The following is an 18,280-nucleotide window of genomic DNA, read 5'->3' as shown; positions in this document are numbered from 1 at the left end:
ATGTCAGTGATGACGTGTGACACATAAGTGATGTCAGTGATGACGTGTGACACATAAGTGATGTCAGTGATGACATGTGACACATAAGTGATGTCAGTGATGACATGTGACACATAAGTGATGTCAGTGATGACATGTGACACATAAGTGATGTCAGTGATGACATGTGACACATAAGTGATGTCAGTAATGACATGTGACACATAAGTGATGTCAGTGATGACATGTGACACATAAGTGATGTCAGTGATGACATGTAAGTGACACAAGTGATGTAAGTAAGTGATGACATGTAAGTCACATATAAGTGATGTCAGTGATGACATGTAAGTGACACATAAGTGATGTCAGTGATGAAATGTAAGTGACACAAGTGATGTAAGTAAGTGATGACATGTAAGTGACACATAAGTGATGTCAGTGATGACATGTAAGTGACAAATAAGTGATGTCAGTGATGAAATGTAAGTGACACATAAGTGATGTCAGTGATGACATGTGACACATAAGTGATGTCAGTGATGACATGTGACACATAAGTGATGTCAGTGATGACATGTGACACATAAGTGATGTCAGTGATGACATGCAAGTGACACATAAGTGATGTCAGTGATGACATGTAAGTGACACATAAGTGATGTCAGTGATGACGTGTGACACATAAGTGATGTCAGTGATGACATGTAAGTGACACATAAGTGATGTCAGTGATGACATGTGACACATAAGTGATGTCAGTGATGACATGTGACACATAAGTGATGTCAGTAATGACATGTGACACATAAGTGATGTCAGTGATGACATGTGACACATAAGTGATGTCAGTGATGACATGTAAGTGACACATAAGTGATGTCAGTGATGACATGTAAGTGACACATAAGTGATGTCAGTGATGACATGTTAGTGACACATAAGTGATGTCAGTGATGACATGTAAGTGACACATAAGTGATGTCAGTGATGACATGTAAGTGACAAATAAGTGATGTCAGTGATGAAATGTAAGTGACACATAAGTGATGTAAGTGATGACATGTGACACATAAGTGATGTCAGTGATGACATGTGACACATAAGTGATGTCAGTGATGACATGCAAGTGACACATAAGTGATGTCAGTGATGACATGTAAGTGACACATAAGTGATGTCAGTGATGACGTGTGACACATAAGTGATGTCAGTGATGACATGTAAGTGACACATAAGTGATGTCAGTGATGACATGTGACACATAAGTGATGTCAGTGATGACATGTGACACATAAGTGATGTCAGTAATGACATGTGACACATAAGTGATGTCAGTGATGACATGTGACACATAAGTGATGTCAGTGATGACATGTGACACATAAGTGATGTCAGTGATGACATGTAAGTGACACAAGTGATGTAAGTAAGTGATGACATGTAAGTCACATATAAGTGATGTCAGTGATGCCATGTAAGTGACACATAAGTGATGTCAGTGATGACATGTGACACATAAGTGATGTCAGTGATGACATGTGACACATAAGTGATGTCAGTGATGACATGTGACACATAAGTGATGTCAGTGATGACATGTGACACATAAGTGATGTCAGTGATGACATGTGACACATAAGTGATGTCAGTGATGACATGTAAGTGACACAAGTGATGTAAGTGATGACATGTAAGTGACACATAAGTGATGTCAGTGATGACATGTAAGTGACACATAAGTGATGTCAGTGATGACATGTAAGTGACGCATAAGTGATGTCAGTGATGACATGTGACACATAAGTGATGTCAGTGATGACATGTGACACATAAGTGATGTCAGTGATGACATGTAAGTGACACAAGTGATGTAAGTAAGCGATGACATGTAAGTCACATATAAGTGATGTCAGTGATGCCATGTAAAGTGACAGAGTTTACCTTTATCATAGATCTCCTTCAGGACTCCTCTCTTTATGAGTTCCTCCCTGCTCTGCCTCATTGAGATTTTCCGCTCCAGTGCTATGAAAAAAGATCACAATGAATGAATTACAAATCACGTATCCAATGTTTTATCAAATTCACCAGAAAATGCTAAACAAACATCAGGGGTGGATTATATGGTGGAATAAAAAAGGAGGTTTGATACTCACAGTAACAGATCATAGTGACATGTCAGAATCATTATTATTATTATTATTATTTTCTTATCAGAGGAGGAATAGGAGAAGACAACAAAAGAAAAGAGAAAAAGAGAAGAATAACAAATGATGTTCTAAACCAGTGGTCTCAAACTGTGCCCCTCCAAATGTTACAAAACTTCAACTCCCAGCATGCCTGGACAGCATGCTGGGAGTTGAAGTTTCGCAACATTTGGAGGGGCACAGTTTGAGACCACTGTTATAAACAGAACAACTTAAAGGGGAACTCCGGTGGGAAAAAAATATTCAAATCCCCTGGTACCAGAAAGTTAAAAAGATTTGTAAATTACTTCTATTTAAAAATCTTAACCCTTCCAGTACTTATGAGCTGCTGTATACTACAGATACTACAGGGAAATTTGTGAATTTCTTTTCTGTCTGACCACAGTGCTCTCTGCTGACACCTCTGTTCGTGTCAGGAACTGGCCAGATTAGAAGCAAATCCCCATAGAAAACCTATCCTGCTCTGGACAGTTCCTGACATGGACAGATAGCATTTAGGAGATCTCCTTTATTATCTGACACAGGAAGCAGCTACATTGATCTACTGCTGCTCTTGTACTGAACACAGCCATTTATCACATTGTTGTTTATTAAAGGGTAACTCTCATTAAAACTAATTTTTGCTATTGCACTCATTATGGTAAATAAAAAATATTTCTAATGTACTTTGTTTAAAAAAAAACTTTCCCCCATCTCATACACAGACTTTGGACCGAAGCCCAAACACAGGAAGTGCAGCCTGGAGTGCTGAGGGGGTGTGTCCAGCCTCATCCAATCATAGCTCCTCTCACACTTAACTGCCAGTGTGAATTCTACGTGTTATACAATGTGATATTACATCGGACCCAATTGACCATTGGTTCTTCTCACAGACTTGGATTGTTATATTCTATACTGTTATGTCTCTACACATGACAATTCATGTTCTATACATTGTAATGATGATACATATAATACTTTGGTTACTTTGCTTACTTCTACACTGGAGATGACTGTATACTTTCTTGCTTTACCTTTTACATGGTAGGCTGCACTTGCTGTGTTTGGACTTCGGTCCAAAGTCTGTGTATGAGATGGGGGAAAGTGTGCTCTTGAGCTTTTTTAAGCACAAATAAAACATATAAAACTTAATTTATAAAAGTATATTAGAAATATTTTTTTATTTACCATAAAGAGTGCAATAGCAAAAATTAGTTTTAATGAGCGTTCCCATTTAAAGGAATACCATAGTGGATTACTACTTATCCTCTATCTGAAGGATAGGGGATAAGTTATAGACTGTGGGGGTCCGACCACTGGGAACCCCCATGATCTCCTGTACGGGGCCGCGGCAGTGTGCAGGAAGCGCCGCGCCAACCGCAGCAGGGCACATGGGCGGGGCGTGTCGGCCGCCGCGTCATGTGGGGGACAGAACACCCCTTCCTGCGGACTGCCGCAGCCCCATCCCACGATCTAGAACTTATCCTCTATCTTTCAGATAGAGAGTAAGTTATATTCCACTACAGCATTCCTTTAAGTTGAATAGGTTCCATGTGATTTCCCTACAGACCACTGCGCACCTGCCCACAAATCGCCCCCCCCCCCCCCACCCCCAAGTAATGACAACTGTCCATCAGAGGCTGCAGCAGCCAAAGTCACGGTCAACATTCTTAAAGGGGGGCTGTCCAGTCAAAACCCTTCTAAATATGACTTTACAAAGGTATGCAAGGAATCTGGAGCTTTGTAACAGAAACACGAAGCTATGAAACAAATTGGAACAGCATTTTGGATTCTTAACTCTAGATAAAAACAAGTAAAGACCCTAGATACACTTTTGAGATAGTCTTTAGCATTTATATGGAGTGATGTACAAACAAAGTGGACACGTTTTCATGAGCCCATACAGGGGTAGTCATAAAAGAGCAGATCAGAACTGTCATGTACCCATGTTCCTTCAATAGAAACCCTCTAAGCTCCAGGTCGTTCAGTATTTTCAGCATCTCTCTTTAATGTGAAAATCAGGGCGGCGGTAAACCTGTACCAGGCCGCGCAGTTCTCAGACATCTCATCTGACACTGTATAAATAAACAATGAGCTGCGCACATCACAGAATCCAGATTGTTAGATGAAGAGTGTCAGAGATGTGCTCCAGATAGTGCCCTACAACTGTACTATCTCTTTAAAATGAATTAAAGGTCATTCTTCTAGCAGAGAGCCATTTGTCAGACTAAACTAAATAACCATACCAAGTGCCACCGGCATTTTTAGTTCACCCCCCCCAACCCCTCCTTCCTACACTACCTTCTCTACACAACATCCAACATACATAGACAAAAATCTTTTAGTCTAGTCATTGTATACAGGCCTCTGAATACACATGGCAGTAGTAAGCGTATAACTATTATTAGAGAAATCAGAACAAGCAAAAAACAAAAGCAAACAGGTCCTAGGTTGAATGAAATCATTCTCTAGATGCAGAGGTGGACTGAATTAAGCTATATAATAGTCACATAGTTAAAGGGGTACTCCGCTGCTTAGCATTTGGAACAAACTGTTCCGAATGGTGGAGCCAGGAGCTTGTGACGTCATAGCCCCACCCTCTCATGATGCCACGCCCTGCCCCCTCAATGCAAGTCTATGGGAAGGGGCGTGACGGCAGTCACGCCCCCTCCCATAGACTTGCATTGAGGGGGTGGGGCGTGACGTCAAGAGGGGTGGGGCTATGACATCACGAGCTACCGGCGCTGACTCCAACGTTTGGAACAGTTTGTTCCAAACGCTGAGGAGCGGGGTACTCCTTTAATAAGGTTGAAAAAAAAGACGAGAGTCCAACCTAAAGCCCTACTGTGTTGATCCAGAGGAAGGCAACCCCCCAGTGAGGCTGATGCAAATTGACCCCTGAGGAAAAATTCCTTCCCAACTCCAATATGGCAGAATAAATCCCTGGATCAAAGTTATATCCACATAAATCTATTATCCATAACCTGTAATATTATATTTTGCCAGGAAAACATCCAGGCCCCCATGGACTTGTTTATTAAGTCAGACATTACAACATCATGTGGCAGAGAGTTTCATAGTCTCGATGCCTTTACAGTAAAGAATCCCTGTTGTACGTTGGATATATTTGAAGAGGAACCAGTTTATTAAGAAAAACAACTTATGATAAGAAAAGGGGGAAAAATTTCGGGGTGGCTTAGAGGTTAGCGCATGTCTGTATGTATGAGGCTGGAGACTGGTGCTAGTGATCATCCTGCTGTTTCATTTATTCCTACTAGTTTGTTTGGGACTAGGCACTTATAGTTGTTATTTTTAAATCTTTTTGTCTGTGCATGTATCTTTGTATCTAAAGTGTTGGCAATATAGCAAAATAAAGCTTTAATAAAATAATTTATAAACTGTTAATATTGGCCATGAATAGTGCCTGATTAATACCCGCATATATGTCACTCCCCTTATACCAGTGTTGAACTCTGGTTGTTATTTACTCCATTATTTTCATTCATATTGTGGCAACCCTCCACTAGCACATTAAGACATTATAAATACAATTACACTATAAATGCTCAATACACATCACTCTTTATTTTAGCCCTGCATGGCTTGACACATTAATAGAAGAATGGTTGGAACAGCATGGTAGACTTCTCAGTATTTACATTTCTACACCGCTGTACTAAATGGAATGAAATCTATTTAACCCTCCTCCTTCTCCTCTCGCAGCTGTATCCAGTATTTGGCAGCATCATTACTGGCCTACTGCAGTCACACATGTATTATGTCTCCTAAGGGTCTATTCACTCGGCAGAATCTCTGCAAATTAGAGTAAATCTGTCACCAGTGTCACCTGCACTAACCTGTCAGTACCGAGAGGTAGTGCTGGTGACTTGTCCCATTCCGTGCAGAGGATCTCCGGTAATCTTCTCTGTTAAGCTACAACTCCGGCCCGGCTTAGTGACGTCCCCACAGCGGGACCCAGCAGGGAGCAGCAGCAGCAGTGACGTCACTAAGCTTCACCCATGCCCTAGGCCGGAGCTTAATGGAGAAGATTACAGGAGATCCCCGCCACAGCACGAGACAAGGTAAATACCGTTGTCATCAGTGTCACCTGCACTATCTGTTGGTACCGATAGGTTAGTGCAGGTGACACTGGTGACAGATTTCCTTTAAAGGCCATAGACTTCTATGGGATTCCACACTCCGATTCACAATTCTGAATTAACGCTAGTGGAATTCTGCAAGCGGAAATTCAGAAGTGTGAATGGGAGTGTGGAATCCCGTAGAAGTCTATGGGCTTTTACTTGAGGCGGAGTTCCGCAAGCAGAAATTCTGCCGTGTGAATAGACCGTTAGAAAGATCTTTCATGAATCACCTGCATACACATACTCTACAGTCACAGGACATCGGTTTCATTGTTTGATTTTATGACCAGAATGAAAGAGATTCATTTATGAGGAATGCGACTACATCAACACATATAAACCCATTATAGATGGCCGTTCATTGCACAACTGTTCCAGCCTCCTAAAAATAGAAGTGCTGAGCCTATAAGGGAAGCTCTATGCACAGGACTGAGCTAATGCAGAAAATGGTTACATAATCCATAAAATCTATTCTGACTTTATTTTAATGGTTAGTTATGTCAATTTAATGTCAGTTATGTCAGGCATGTTAAGCAGAGGTTTCCAACTCTTGCGAGCCACCATCAAATACAGAATGGAGTGTTATCAAACACTAAAAGGGAAAAAGACTAATTAAGATATGACCGAGTTATACCTGTTAGGCCATTTTGCGGACATTCTGCAAACAGAATGTTCTGCCGGCAGTAAGATCGCTTTGAAATGCGCTGTCTTTATAGATGGCAATGTATTTCCGAGCGGATTCTGCTGGAGAATTGACATCATTTACACTTTCAAAATAACAGAAAACAAAAAAATGGTGTCTGCAAAAGTTTGGGCACACTAGTGAATTTATAGCATGCACTGCCCCCTTTGCAAAGCTGAGACCTGCCAGTGTCATGGATTGTTCTCAATCATCATCTGGGAAGACCAGGTGATGTCAATCTCAAAGGTTTTAAATGCCCAGACTCATCTGACCTTGCCCCAACAATCAGCACCATGGGTTCTTCTAAGCAGTTGTCTAGAAATCTGAAACTGAAAATAGTTGACGCTCACAAAGCTGGAGAAGGCTATAAGAAGATAGCAAAATGTTTTCAGATGTCAATATCCTCTGTTCGGAATGTAATTAAGAAATGGCAGTCATCAGGAACAATGGAAGTTAAAGCAAGATCTGGAAGACCAAGAAAAATATCAGACAGAACAGCTCGCAGGATTGTGAGAAAAACAATTCAAAACCCACGTTTGACTGCACAATCCCTCCAGAAAGATCTGGCAGACATTGGAGTTGTGGTACACTATTCCACTATAAAGAGATACTTGTACAAATATGGTCTTCATGGAAGAGTCATCAGAAGAAAACCTCTTCTACGTCATCACCACAAAAATCAGCGTTTGAACTTTGCAAATGAACATATAGACAAGCCTGATGCATTTTGGAACCAAGTTCTGTGAACCGATGAGGTTAAAATTGAACTTTTTGGCCAAAATTAGCAAAGGTACGTTTGGAGAAGAAGGGGAACAGAATTTAATGAAAAGAACCTCTGTCCAACTGTTAAGCATGGGGGTGGATCAATCATGCTTTGGGGTTGTATTGCAGCCAGTGGCACAGGGAACATCTGACGAGTAGAAGGAAATTTGGATTCAATAAAATATCAGGATGGCTTCTACAAATGGATAATGATCCTAAACACACCTCGAAATCCACGGGGGATTACATCAAGAGGCGTAAACTGAAGGTTTTGCCATGGCCTTCACAATCTCCTGACCTCAACATAATTGAAAATCTATGGATAGACCTTAAAAGAGCAGTACGTGACAGACAGCCCAGAAATCTCAAAGAACTGGAAGACTTTTGTAAGGAAGAATGGGCAAAGATACCTCAAACAAGAATTGAAAGACTCTTGGCTGGCTACAGAAAGCGTTTACAAGCTGTGATACTTGCCAAAGGGGGCAGTACAATATATTAACTCTGCAGGGTGCCCAAACTTTTGCAGAAGTCATTTTTTTGTTTTCTGTTATTTTGAAAACTTTTGTTGACATATTATAAGAATGTCTAATCTGTAATTTGATGCCTTTTGGAGATTTTTCCATTTTTCCTTAGCTTTTTTTTTGCACATTAATTAATTTTTACCTGGGGTGCCCAAACTTTTGATCCCCACTGTATGTGTTCTGTCTTAACATCATACAAATGAAGAAGTTCCTGTTTGCACTGCAACCGTGGATGCCGGGTTTCATTTATTTTATTGTGGACTTTCAGACCTTGTGCAGATGCAGCCCAGCAGCCCGTGCACAGGTGTGCAGGAGGAGTGAGAGCGGTAACTATCCTTTGTTTCTATCCAAAGAATAGGGGATAAGATGCCTGATCCATGCCGGATGACTGGCAATGCGGGACCCCTGCGATCTCCGTGCTGCATCCGGCATTAATTTAAAGGGGAATTTGGTGGGAAAAAAATGTTTTCAAATCAACTGGTGCCATAAAGTTAAACAGGTTTGTAAATTACTTCTATAAAAAAATCTTATCAGCTGTAGTAAACTATAGATATACTTCCGAGAAATTTGTGAAGTTCTTTCCAGTCTGACCACAGTGCTCTCTTCTGACACCTCTGTACGTATCAGAAACTGTCCAGAGCAGGAGAGGTTTTTATGGGGATATGCTTCTAATCTGGACAGTTCCTGACACGGACAGAGGTGTCAGCAGAGAGCACTGTTGTCAGACTGGAAAGAACCCCACAAATTTCTCTGTAATATACAGCAAATGATAAGTACTGAAAACATTTGTTTCCCACTTGTTTCCAGCGGAGTTCCCCTTTAAAGCATCGGGTTCAATGCCAGAGGCCCGTGACGTAACGGCCACGCCCCCCTCAATGCAAGTCTATGGGGGGGGGGGATGATGAACAGGGCGTGACCGTGATGTCACAAACCTCCACCCCGCATCGCCAGTCATCCGGCACGGAGCAAACTTCGCTCCGTGCACCGGATGTCTGGGGTACCGCAGCTGAGATCGCGTGGGATCCCCAGCGATCAGATATCTTATCCCCTATCCTTTGAGGAGTGTCCTTTAAGGGACACTCCAGTGTTCCCATTACTTAATCTTATTTCCCTCCATGTATGTGCAGCAGTTTCCTGACAGTCTTTCTTTTCTCATTGTTGGCTTAGCACTTTGTACTGGAAATCCACTCTCCAAACACCAACTTCTTATTGAGCCTGTAATAGACATGTGCCTATACACAGCAGCCAATATGAACAGGCAGAGCAGCAGGGAGGAGGGAGAGCCCATGAGACAGGAGGTATGTCTCAGACTACCTCAGGCCCCCTATAGGCACTGTAGATAACTTGTGGTCACCGGTCACAGTTTTGCTTTAATGGAGATGAGATAAAAAGAAGCAAAAAAAAAAAAAGAGTAAGATTTGAGGAATGTAGATAACAAACAACAATAACATTCCCTATATGTAGTTACTGACTTAACCTCTACATGATGCGAGACAAATTGTACTTTGTTAGGATATTACTCATTTTACCACAAAATCTAAGGAAAAACTATATGTGGGATGATATTGAAATTTTAATGTATATAGGTTTTATTTTATGTTACTAATTTTATTATTATTTTTTCTTGCTTTTGTTAAGAAGATTAGTATGCTTAAAATTGCACCTATAACACCTATAACTTTTTAGTTCTTTTTCTGTATAGATGGCTGTATGAAAGCTCATGTTTGTGTTATAACCTGTAGTTTTTATCTCTACCATGTTTGTTTAGATGAGACTTTTGGATAGCTTTTTATTCCATATTTTTAAGGTGTGATGTGACAAAAAAAAACAAAAATTCTGGCGTTTGGTATTTTTTTGTTCACATTATTCGTGTTATATGTTAATCGTTCAGACAATTCCACAAGCGGCCATATCGAAAATGACAAAAGGGTGATTTAAACTTTTTGTATGAAAGCAAACATTTGATGGCTCATACAGATCAAATGCAGGGCATATGTCCTTCATTAATCCATAACATCTGCACTCTATAGGTGGAGCTTGCCACAGACAGGCTTTTTCAGCAGAAGATCCCTGGCAGCCTCAGGGATGCCATGGTAAGGCGTTGGGCTGCAATGGCAACCAATAGGCTGCCAATCAGCCATCAGTTGACAGATATGGATCCTCATGAATATCGAGCACTACCAAGTTGTCAGGGTCCGGACTAGCGGCTGGTGAGGACACTGGAGGTGGATTCTCTGTGCCAGAGAGGCAATGACGCGGGCCGTACTGGGGAATCGGTTCTAAGCAGTTACTGGTATTCACCAGAGGCCGCCGCAAAGCGGGATGGACTTGCTGCGGCAGTAACTACCAGATCGTGTTCCCCAGTAGCGACTCGACCTCTCTGGCAGCTGAGACTGGCGCGGTACACAAGGACTAGATAAAGGTGAGGTCAGACGTAGCAGAAGGTCAGGGCAGGCAGCGAGGTTCGTAGTCAGGGGCAACAGCAGAAGGGCTGGGTACACAGGCTTGGGAACACACTATAACGCTTTCTCAGGGCACAAGGCAACAAGATCCGGCAAGGAGAGGAAGTGGGTTTTTATTAGAGATCAACCGATTATCGCTATGGCCGATATTATCGGCTGATAATCACGATTTTGGGCATTATCGGTATCGGCAATTACCTTGCCGATAAGCCGATAATGCCCCACCCCCCGCACTGCACCGCGACCGCCCCCCCCCCCGTAGTGCTAGGTGGTATACCGGTATGTATTTTTGCCCATACCGCTATACCGGTCGGGCCCCTCCCCCACCCTCCGAGTCAATAAAAAAAATTTAAACTTACCCGTAATGGGGGTGGTCCGGGCCATCCATCCTTCCTGTAGTGTCCGGCGGCATTCCGGGTGGAGGGTGAACCAGTCCGGGCTGTCCTTCTCCGGGGTCATCTTCTCCACTCCGGGCAGGCTCCAGCCTAGTATGCTGCATAGACGCCGCTACGCCGCGACGTCAGGTGCATCACTGCGCACAGACGTCACTGCGCAGCGGTGTCTATGCAGCGTACTAGGCCGGAGCCTGCCCTGAGTGGAGAAGATGACCCCCGGAGAAGAAGGACAGCCCGGACCGGTTCACCCTAAACACGGAATGCCGCCGGACACTACAGGAAGGGAGGATGGATGGCCCGGCCCACCCTGACAGGTAGGGGGAGAGAAGCGGGTGGTGGCGGCGGTGGCCTATGGCACCGCAAAAGCCACTGCAGTGCATTGATTTAAAGCGCCCGCTTTAAATCAATGCTCTGCAGCGGTGTCGAGGAGGGATAAATAGCCGATAACTTATACCGGAATATCGGTATAAGTTATCGGCTATCGGCCCTAACCTCCACCGATTATCGGTATCGGCCCTAAAAAAACGATATCGGTCGATCCCTAGTTTTTATAGGAATGGGAGTGATTGGGCCAGGCACCAATTAGTGGTGCACTGGCCCTTTAAATTTTAGCAAGCCAGCGCGCGCGCGCCCTAGGGAGCGGGGCCGCACGTGCCGGGAGGAAGCAGACGGGGGCGAGAGGTGAGTGACATGGGGCGCAATCCGAGGGCGGGCACGACCCGTGCCTCGGATCGCGTCCCCTCCGGAGACCAGGGAGCAGCGCTCGCGGTCAGCAATGCCGACCGAAGCGCTGCAGACAGAAGTACGCCGTGAGCGCTCCGGGGAGGCAGCGGGACCCGGAGCGCTCGGCGTGACACAAGTGTTTGCGCACAATAGAGAGGACTAGCATAAGGAGCCTGTTTAAAATAGTTGTCATCCAAACGCACATGTGTCCGACAGTCTCGGAGGCCAGACAAGATGCAGTTTAGTGACAAAACAAAGCAGTACAGTATATGAGTAAAATAATTTGAGTGTTCTTCAGGTAAGTAAAACAAAGAGGGTTAAAAAGTTCCTGTCACCAAACAAACTTTTCTAAACTAACTCAAGCTATGTTCCCTAACTACTCCTCCCACTCTTAAAAAAAATTTCAGAGCTTTTAAAAGCTTTGTATCTTACCGTTCTTCTTACTCACATAGTGAAATCTCCCAGCGTGAGAAAGTGGGCATTTCCCAGCAGGCATGACATCACTGAAACCTGCTGGGGGACCACTTCCACCCTCACATTGTTGCAGTGCGGTGATGCATAGAAGACCTCAAGCTCTCTGCAGCTTTCAGTGAGGCTCTATGTATGTTTCAGCTTGTAGCTGTCATTCAAGCTCAGTGCAGAGAAGCGCTTTCTGAGTTTGGACTCCTGCCAGGCCGAGAGAAGACCAAACTCACTGTATTAATTTAGCAGGGAACAGAACAGAGCCAGCTAGTGGCCGATTTTCTATAACATTTAAAAAAAAATTTTGCTGATAATTTTATATATCAGGTGAATGGGAAAGTGTCTGCTAATTACACAAGGGACACTATATTAAACGTTTTATTTGGTGACAGGTATTCTTTATTATACAGATGAAACTCGAAAAATCGTGCAAAGTTAATTTATTTCAGTAATGCAACTTAAAAGGTGAAACTAATACATGAGAGAGACTCATTACATGCAAAGGAAGATAGTTCAAGCCGTGATTTGTCATAATTGTGATGATTAAAGCTTACAGCTCATGAAAACCCCAAAGCCCCCCAATTACTATGATTTGGGGAGCCATGTCATCTGCTGGTGTTGGTCCACTGTGCTTCATTAAGTCCAGGGTCAATGCATCCGTCTACCAGGAGATTTTGGAGCACTTCATGCTTCCTTTAATTTAAGTTGCATTAATGAAATACAATGGACTTTTGCACGATATTCAAATTTTTCGAGTTTCACCTGTAGCATTTCCCTATACAATGGTTGTCAAATAGAGAACCACAAGCCTTGTCAAAGTTCTCTAAGCAGCCTTCAGATTTCAAAGGGTACACATTTATAGGCTACTATCTGAGGAATGTACTTTGACTACCCAGAACTACAGTACATTACAGACCCAGTTAGTGCCTTCAAGGGACATGTCTTACATACCTAACAAACTGGAACCAAGAATGGTGAACACAGAGGTCCCGACGGAACCTATTGACTTTGCATGGGGCCTGTCGGGTATCCGTTATTTAGGAGGAGGTAGCAGGAGAAAAATACTGGTCATGCAGTAATTTTTCCCCACTAAACTTGCTGCCTTGTGACCGTTGCTCAGGGACTCTGATCCCCGCTCAATGGCTACCTCTATTTTTCACCCTGCATTTTGATTGCTTTCTGTTCATGCACTATTGACCATGTTTTACATGTAAATGTTTATTCAAAAACTTTAATAAAAATCATTTGAAAAGAAAAATGGAGGATACAGTAAACAACTGTTGCATATACAAAAACATATTTTCCTTTTTCTTTCTTTTAGTTTTAGTTGAATTTCATAATAATGTTTAATAGTGAGGAGCCTCTCCTAAAAGTCCTGAACATGTTCTACATGATCTTCCTATGGTGAATTTTAAGAATTAATTTACTATTTTAAGACTTTAATGTGGGTTGTGCAGCTGTAGATATTTTCCAGCCTAGCAACTTACACAAGCTTGTAACAGCTTTGAGCTTCAAAATTAGATGGTTGGAAGATTACTTCTGCCACTCGTCTGTCATGTACTCATAATTCTTGTGCAATGTCATTTATTGAAACTGTAATCGGTCATCTCACAACCAGTCTCATTTATAGGGGCCTGAACTAAGGATTGGTGGGGTGAGCAGATGTCCACGCCAAGAGCAACACCAATAACATTTTCCAAGGACTGTATGTAGTTATAAAGAGTTGTAAACGTGGTAAAAAATTTTAATAAACCGTAAGCCAAAAAAGTTGACAAATCGGGAATGTGTTATCAGAAAATGACCTATTGGTTAAATCAGGTTTTTAAGTTAAAGGAGATCTGTAGTGGTGTATAACTTATCCCCTATCTGCAGGATAGGGCATAAGTGTTTGATTGTGGGGGTCCCAGCGGTCAGGACCCAGCACTGCTGCGGCTTTGCACGGCTAGTGCTTGTGTCGTTGACCTCACTAAGGTCGACAGACACGCCCCCCTTCCATTCTACTCTATAGGAGAGAGGCGAGGATGCACGAATGCTGCATCTCCGCCTCTCCCATATAGATACTAGGGCCCTGTACAGGAGACCAGGGGGGCCCCAGCTGTTGGATCCGCCGCGATTAAACACTTTTCCCCTATCTTGAGGATAGGGTTTTAGTTATATACTGCTACAAATCTCTTTTTAAGCATATTTAAAGGGGTACTCCGCTGCCCCAGCGTTTGGAACATTTTATGCAGAACGAGTTTTATGCAGCCGGTTGGTGCACAGAGATCTCGAGACCCCCACGGTCAGACATCTTATCCCCTATCATTTGGATAGAGGATGAGATGTCTAGGGGTGTAGTACCCCAAAAGGGTGGTCCAGCAGCAAAAAGCAACTTATCCCCTATCCAGAGGATACGGGATAGGTGTCTGATCGTGAGAGATCCAACCACTGGGACCCCCCCCCCCCACACACACACATTCTCCTGAATGGGCCCTGGCTCTCTGCAAGGAGCGTGTGCTACAAACAGCAAATGCTCCGTTAATTTCTATGGGAGACTTCTGAGTTCAGCACTCGGGTCTCTTCGGTGCTCCCATAGAGAATGAATGGAGCACATGGCATATGTAGCACACAATCCTTGCAGAGGAAATCTCGTTCAGGAAATCACGGGGGTCCCAGCGGTTGGATTCCCTGCGATGAGACACTTATCCCCCATCCTGGTGACTTCATTGGGACGGACCCTACACTATGAATATGCCTAAGTGCATTTTAGATAGATAGCTAGATAGTATATATGTTACAATGTTCAATGTTGATTTGGTTGCACTCCATACCACAATACTACTACCGTACTTTTAGCCACTGCCAATCTGGTGACCTCAAACTACATATTGCATTATAAAACCCTTGTTTGGTATATATATATATATATATATATATATATATATATATATACTATAGCTTTTATAGCTTCCCAAAATGTGTTCCTGGTAAAAACAATTACAGAAATGGATGATAGGAAGTCATTGTAATTACGGCTATAGAGAGCTTTAAAAGCGTCATTCACACATGCTGAATGATAAGACTGGACAGTACGGTAATTCCATTATACCCCAACATTTGAAATGTATGTGAATAGAATAGAAAATATCCTACCAGAATAGATTAAGTAAGCAATATGACAGGACATATGTAGATTATATGTTATAACTTTCTACTTACATACAGTAACTCACCAAGGGTCACATTAGATTTGAAGCAGTAGGCTGAAGACAAGCTTATAAAAATGTCTCATGTTTCATCAATAATGGGTTGTAGATCTACTTTCTCTACACACTGGGGAGATTTATCAAAACATGTGCAATTATCCAATCAGATCCCTTCTTATATTTTTGACAAGGCCTATGCAAAATGAAAGAAGCGATCTGATTGGTTGCTATGGGCAACTGGGCAACTTTTCCTCTGCACAGGTTTTCATAAATCTCCCCCAATATTATGTACACATGACAGCTTATCATAGAAAGATTATCTGTTCAGGATAAGCTGTCATGTGTATACATGAGGGGTAGCACTATTTCTGGCAATTCTATAAATTGTATATAGCATTTTCACCCGTTCCTCCCCCCCCCCCTTCCTGTAAAAGGGTACTCTGCTGCTAGACATCTTCTACCCTATCCAAAGGTCCCTGGGGGTGTGGCCGTGACCTCACGATCACCCACTCCAAGCGTTCTGAACAAAATGTTCAGAACGCTGAGGGACGGAAGTACCCCTTTAACTAGTCGGTGGATACTAGCTGTTATAATGTGTGTGGATTGCATTATTGTACGTTGTGGAGACAGTGATGCAGACTTGTTTTACCTTAAAATAGTTTAGTAACAATGCAGGTAGCATTTTGTATAGAAGACAAATATTTCAAGCCCTGTCACTTTCTCCAATAAATTTTTGTAAGGGCCACAAAAGAAAAAGGATGTGTGAGTTACTAGCCCATGCATGTGATTGACATTGGTTTTCAGGGACCGTTCTGTCCAGAAATGTAGCGATGAACTAACCAAGTATAGTACGATAGCTTTGTTATATTTCTCCATAAGTGCTAGATGCTACACTATAGCATTGTAATAGCCTATAATGCACCAGCATGGCAGACGTGAAATAGCAAATGATGTCTCTTCTCAATATAGTGCTACAGATGCTGTAGACAAGCAGAGGTGTCAGCAGAGAGCACTGTTTCCAGACAGATAAGAACAACTCAACTTCAGTAGCTGATAATTATTGGAAGGATTAAAAAATTTTAATAGAAGTAACTGACTGAACCACCCACAGTGCGATTTTGAGCATCCAATAAGTCAAGATGGTGGCTGGAGGTCTCCTTACCTCCTCCATGCCGCTCTGCTGTAATCCATCTGTATGGTCTGCCTTCTGGCAAGCTGTGCAAATGGATCACAGTCCCCTGTGGGAAATTAGCAAATTTAAAAAAGTGATAAAAAGTTTTTAAATAAGTGAATAAGACCATCCCCAAATAAAAAATGCAATCACTCCTTTTTCCTAATAAAAAAAAAAAATTAAAATAAATACATAAATAAATAAATAAATATTTGGCATTGTTGCCTGTGGAAATGTCCATACTATTAAAATATAATGTTACTGATCCAGTGTGGTGAAAGGCATAAACATAAAAAGCCCAAAAGGCATAAACATAAAAAGGCCACATGACGTCACAAGGGGGCGAAGTCCTGACGTCACAATACCCCAGCCCTGTGGTCGTTAGTCTTCAGACATGGAGCGATCATCGCTTCCTGACCCCCCCCCCCCCCCCCCCGTGATCAGACATCTTTTGGATAGGGGATAAGATGTCTTAGGGCTGGAGTACCCCTTTAATGTGCATGAAATGTGTAAGACTGCTGCATAATAGTACTATTACCAGAAAATTGGTGACATTAATCTACACCCACAGCTTCCTGCCACCCCTATATGGACCTTATGATATCTGCCCTCTTTGTAGCTATCTATAAGGGCAGCATAGTTCCATTTAAACAGCATTTACACTTGCTGGCATTTCCTTATATTCTGTGATAAATGGCCTAACATTTAGCAGTTCCAGTAAAGAACATTATCCAACCCTCTTATTGCCTACAGCAGAATGCCTTCATGCACAGTGCAGATAAAGAACAATACATCAATATGTCAATATTTCCTAGAAAAAGGTGCATACTATACTGCGTAAACAGAAAATACCACCTAGGGAAATCATACTGGAGTGCTTAGCTTTAATGCAGATAAGAAAAGAAACCAAGTGAGGCCTTCGAGCCCTACAACAATGTTAGGCCCAAGAACAAAGGAGAAACCGGCACTTTGCTGATTCCTGGAATTTTCTAAATGATACGGGTTTGTTAAAAATATTTCTAAAAAGATATAAGATGAACACATTGGGGGAAATTTATCATTGTTGGCTTTGGTAAGAGTGTTCTGACAGTATTTTTATTTTTTGCTTTAGTTTTGCTTATGTGCTATATATTTATCATACTATCAAAGGGAGTTGATAAATTTGGCTCACATGAGCAAAAAACAATAAATTACTTTAGAATACCATTTTTTTTTTTAGCACACATAAGTAAAAACCAATACCACTTTTTTTTCCCTCTAAATGTACTAACCCATTTTTTGTGTATTGTTATTCTTCTCATTTCAGATCCGTGTATGCTGAGAACTTTGTTGGTTTTAGTGGGCTACGTAGATGACAAATGTATTTTTTTTATATTAACAAAATGCTTTTTTTTTTATTAATTAAGTTTACTTTATAGGCTTAGTAGTGGAAGCAGTCTTATAGATGGAGCACATTACTTAGCCAGGGCTTAGTGTTAGCCTTAAAACAGCTAGCGCTAACCTCCAATTATTACCTCGGTAACCACTGTCAAAGGGGTACTGGAAAGAGCCAATATCAACAGCCGGTACCAACAGGCCCAGAACATAAAAAATGGCTTGGGGGCTTGGGG

General features: G+C 42.1%; 1 protein-coding gene across 8 annotated transcripts in view; it reads right to left on the bottom strand.

The window, feature by feature from the left end:
* Positions 1–18,280, bottom strand: part of PHACTR1 (phosphatase and actin regulator 1) — a 401,179-nt gene that overhangs the window by 81,106 nt on the left and 301,793 nt on the right. For all 8 annotated transcript variants that reach the window (XM_056521185.1, XM_056521189.1, XM_056521184.1 and 5 more), the window contains one exon: positions 1,924–2,004. In XM_056521185.1, the coding sequence (XP_056377160.1) occupies positions 1,924–2,004 (81 nt within the window). The remainder of the gene's footprint in view (positions 1–1,923; positions 2,005–18,280) is intronic.

Source organism: Hyla sarda, chromosome 5, assembly GCF_029499605.1.
Source record: "Hyla sarda isolate aHylSar1 chromosome 5, aHylSar1.hap1, whole genome shotgun sequence".
Classification (NCBI taxonomy): domain Eukaryota; kingdom Metazoa; phylum Chordata; class Amphibia; order Anura; family Hylidae; genus Hyla; species Hyla sarda.
Note: the sequence above shows the minus strand (reverse complement) of the source record. Positions and strands in the feature narration are given on the sequence as shown.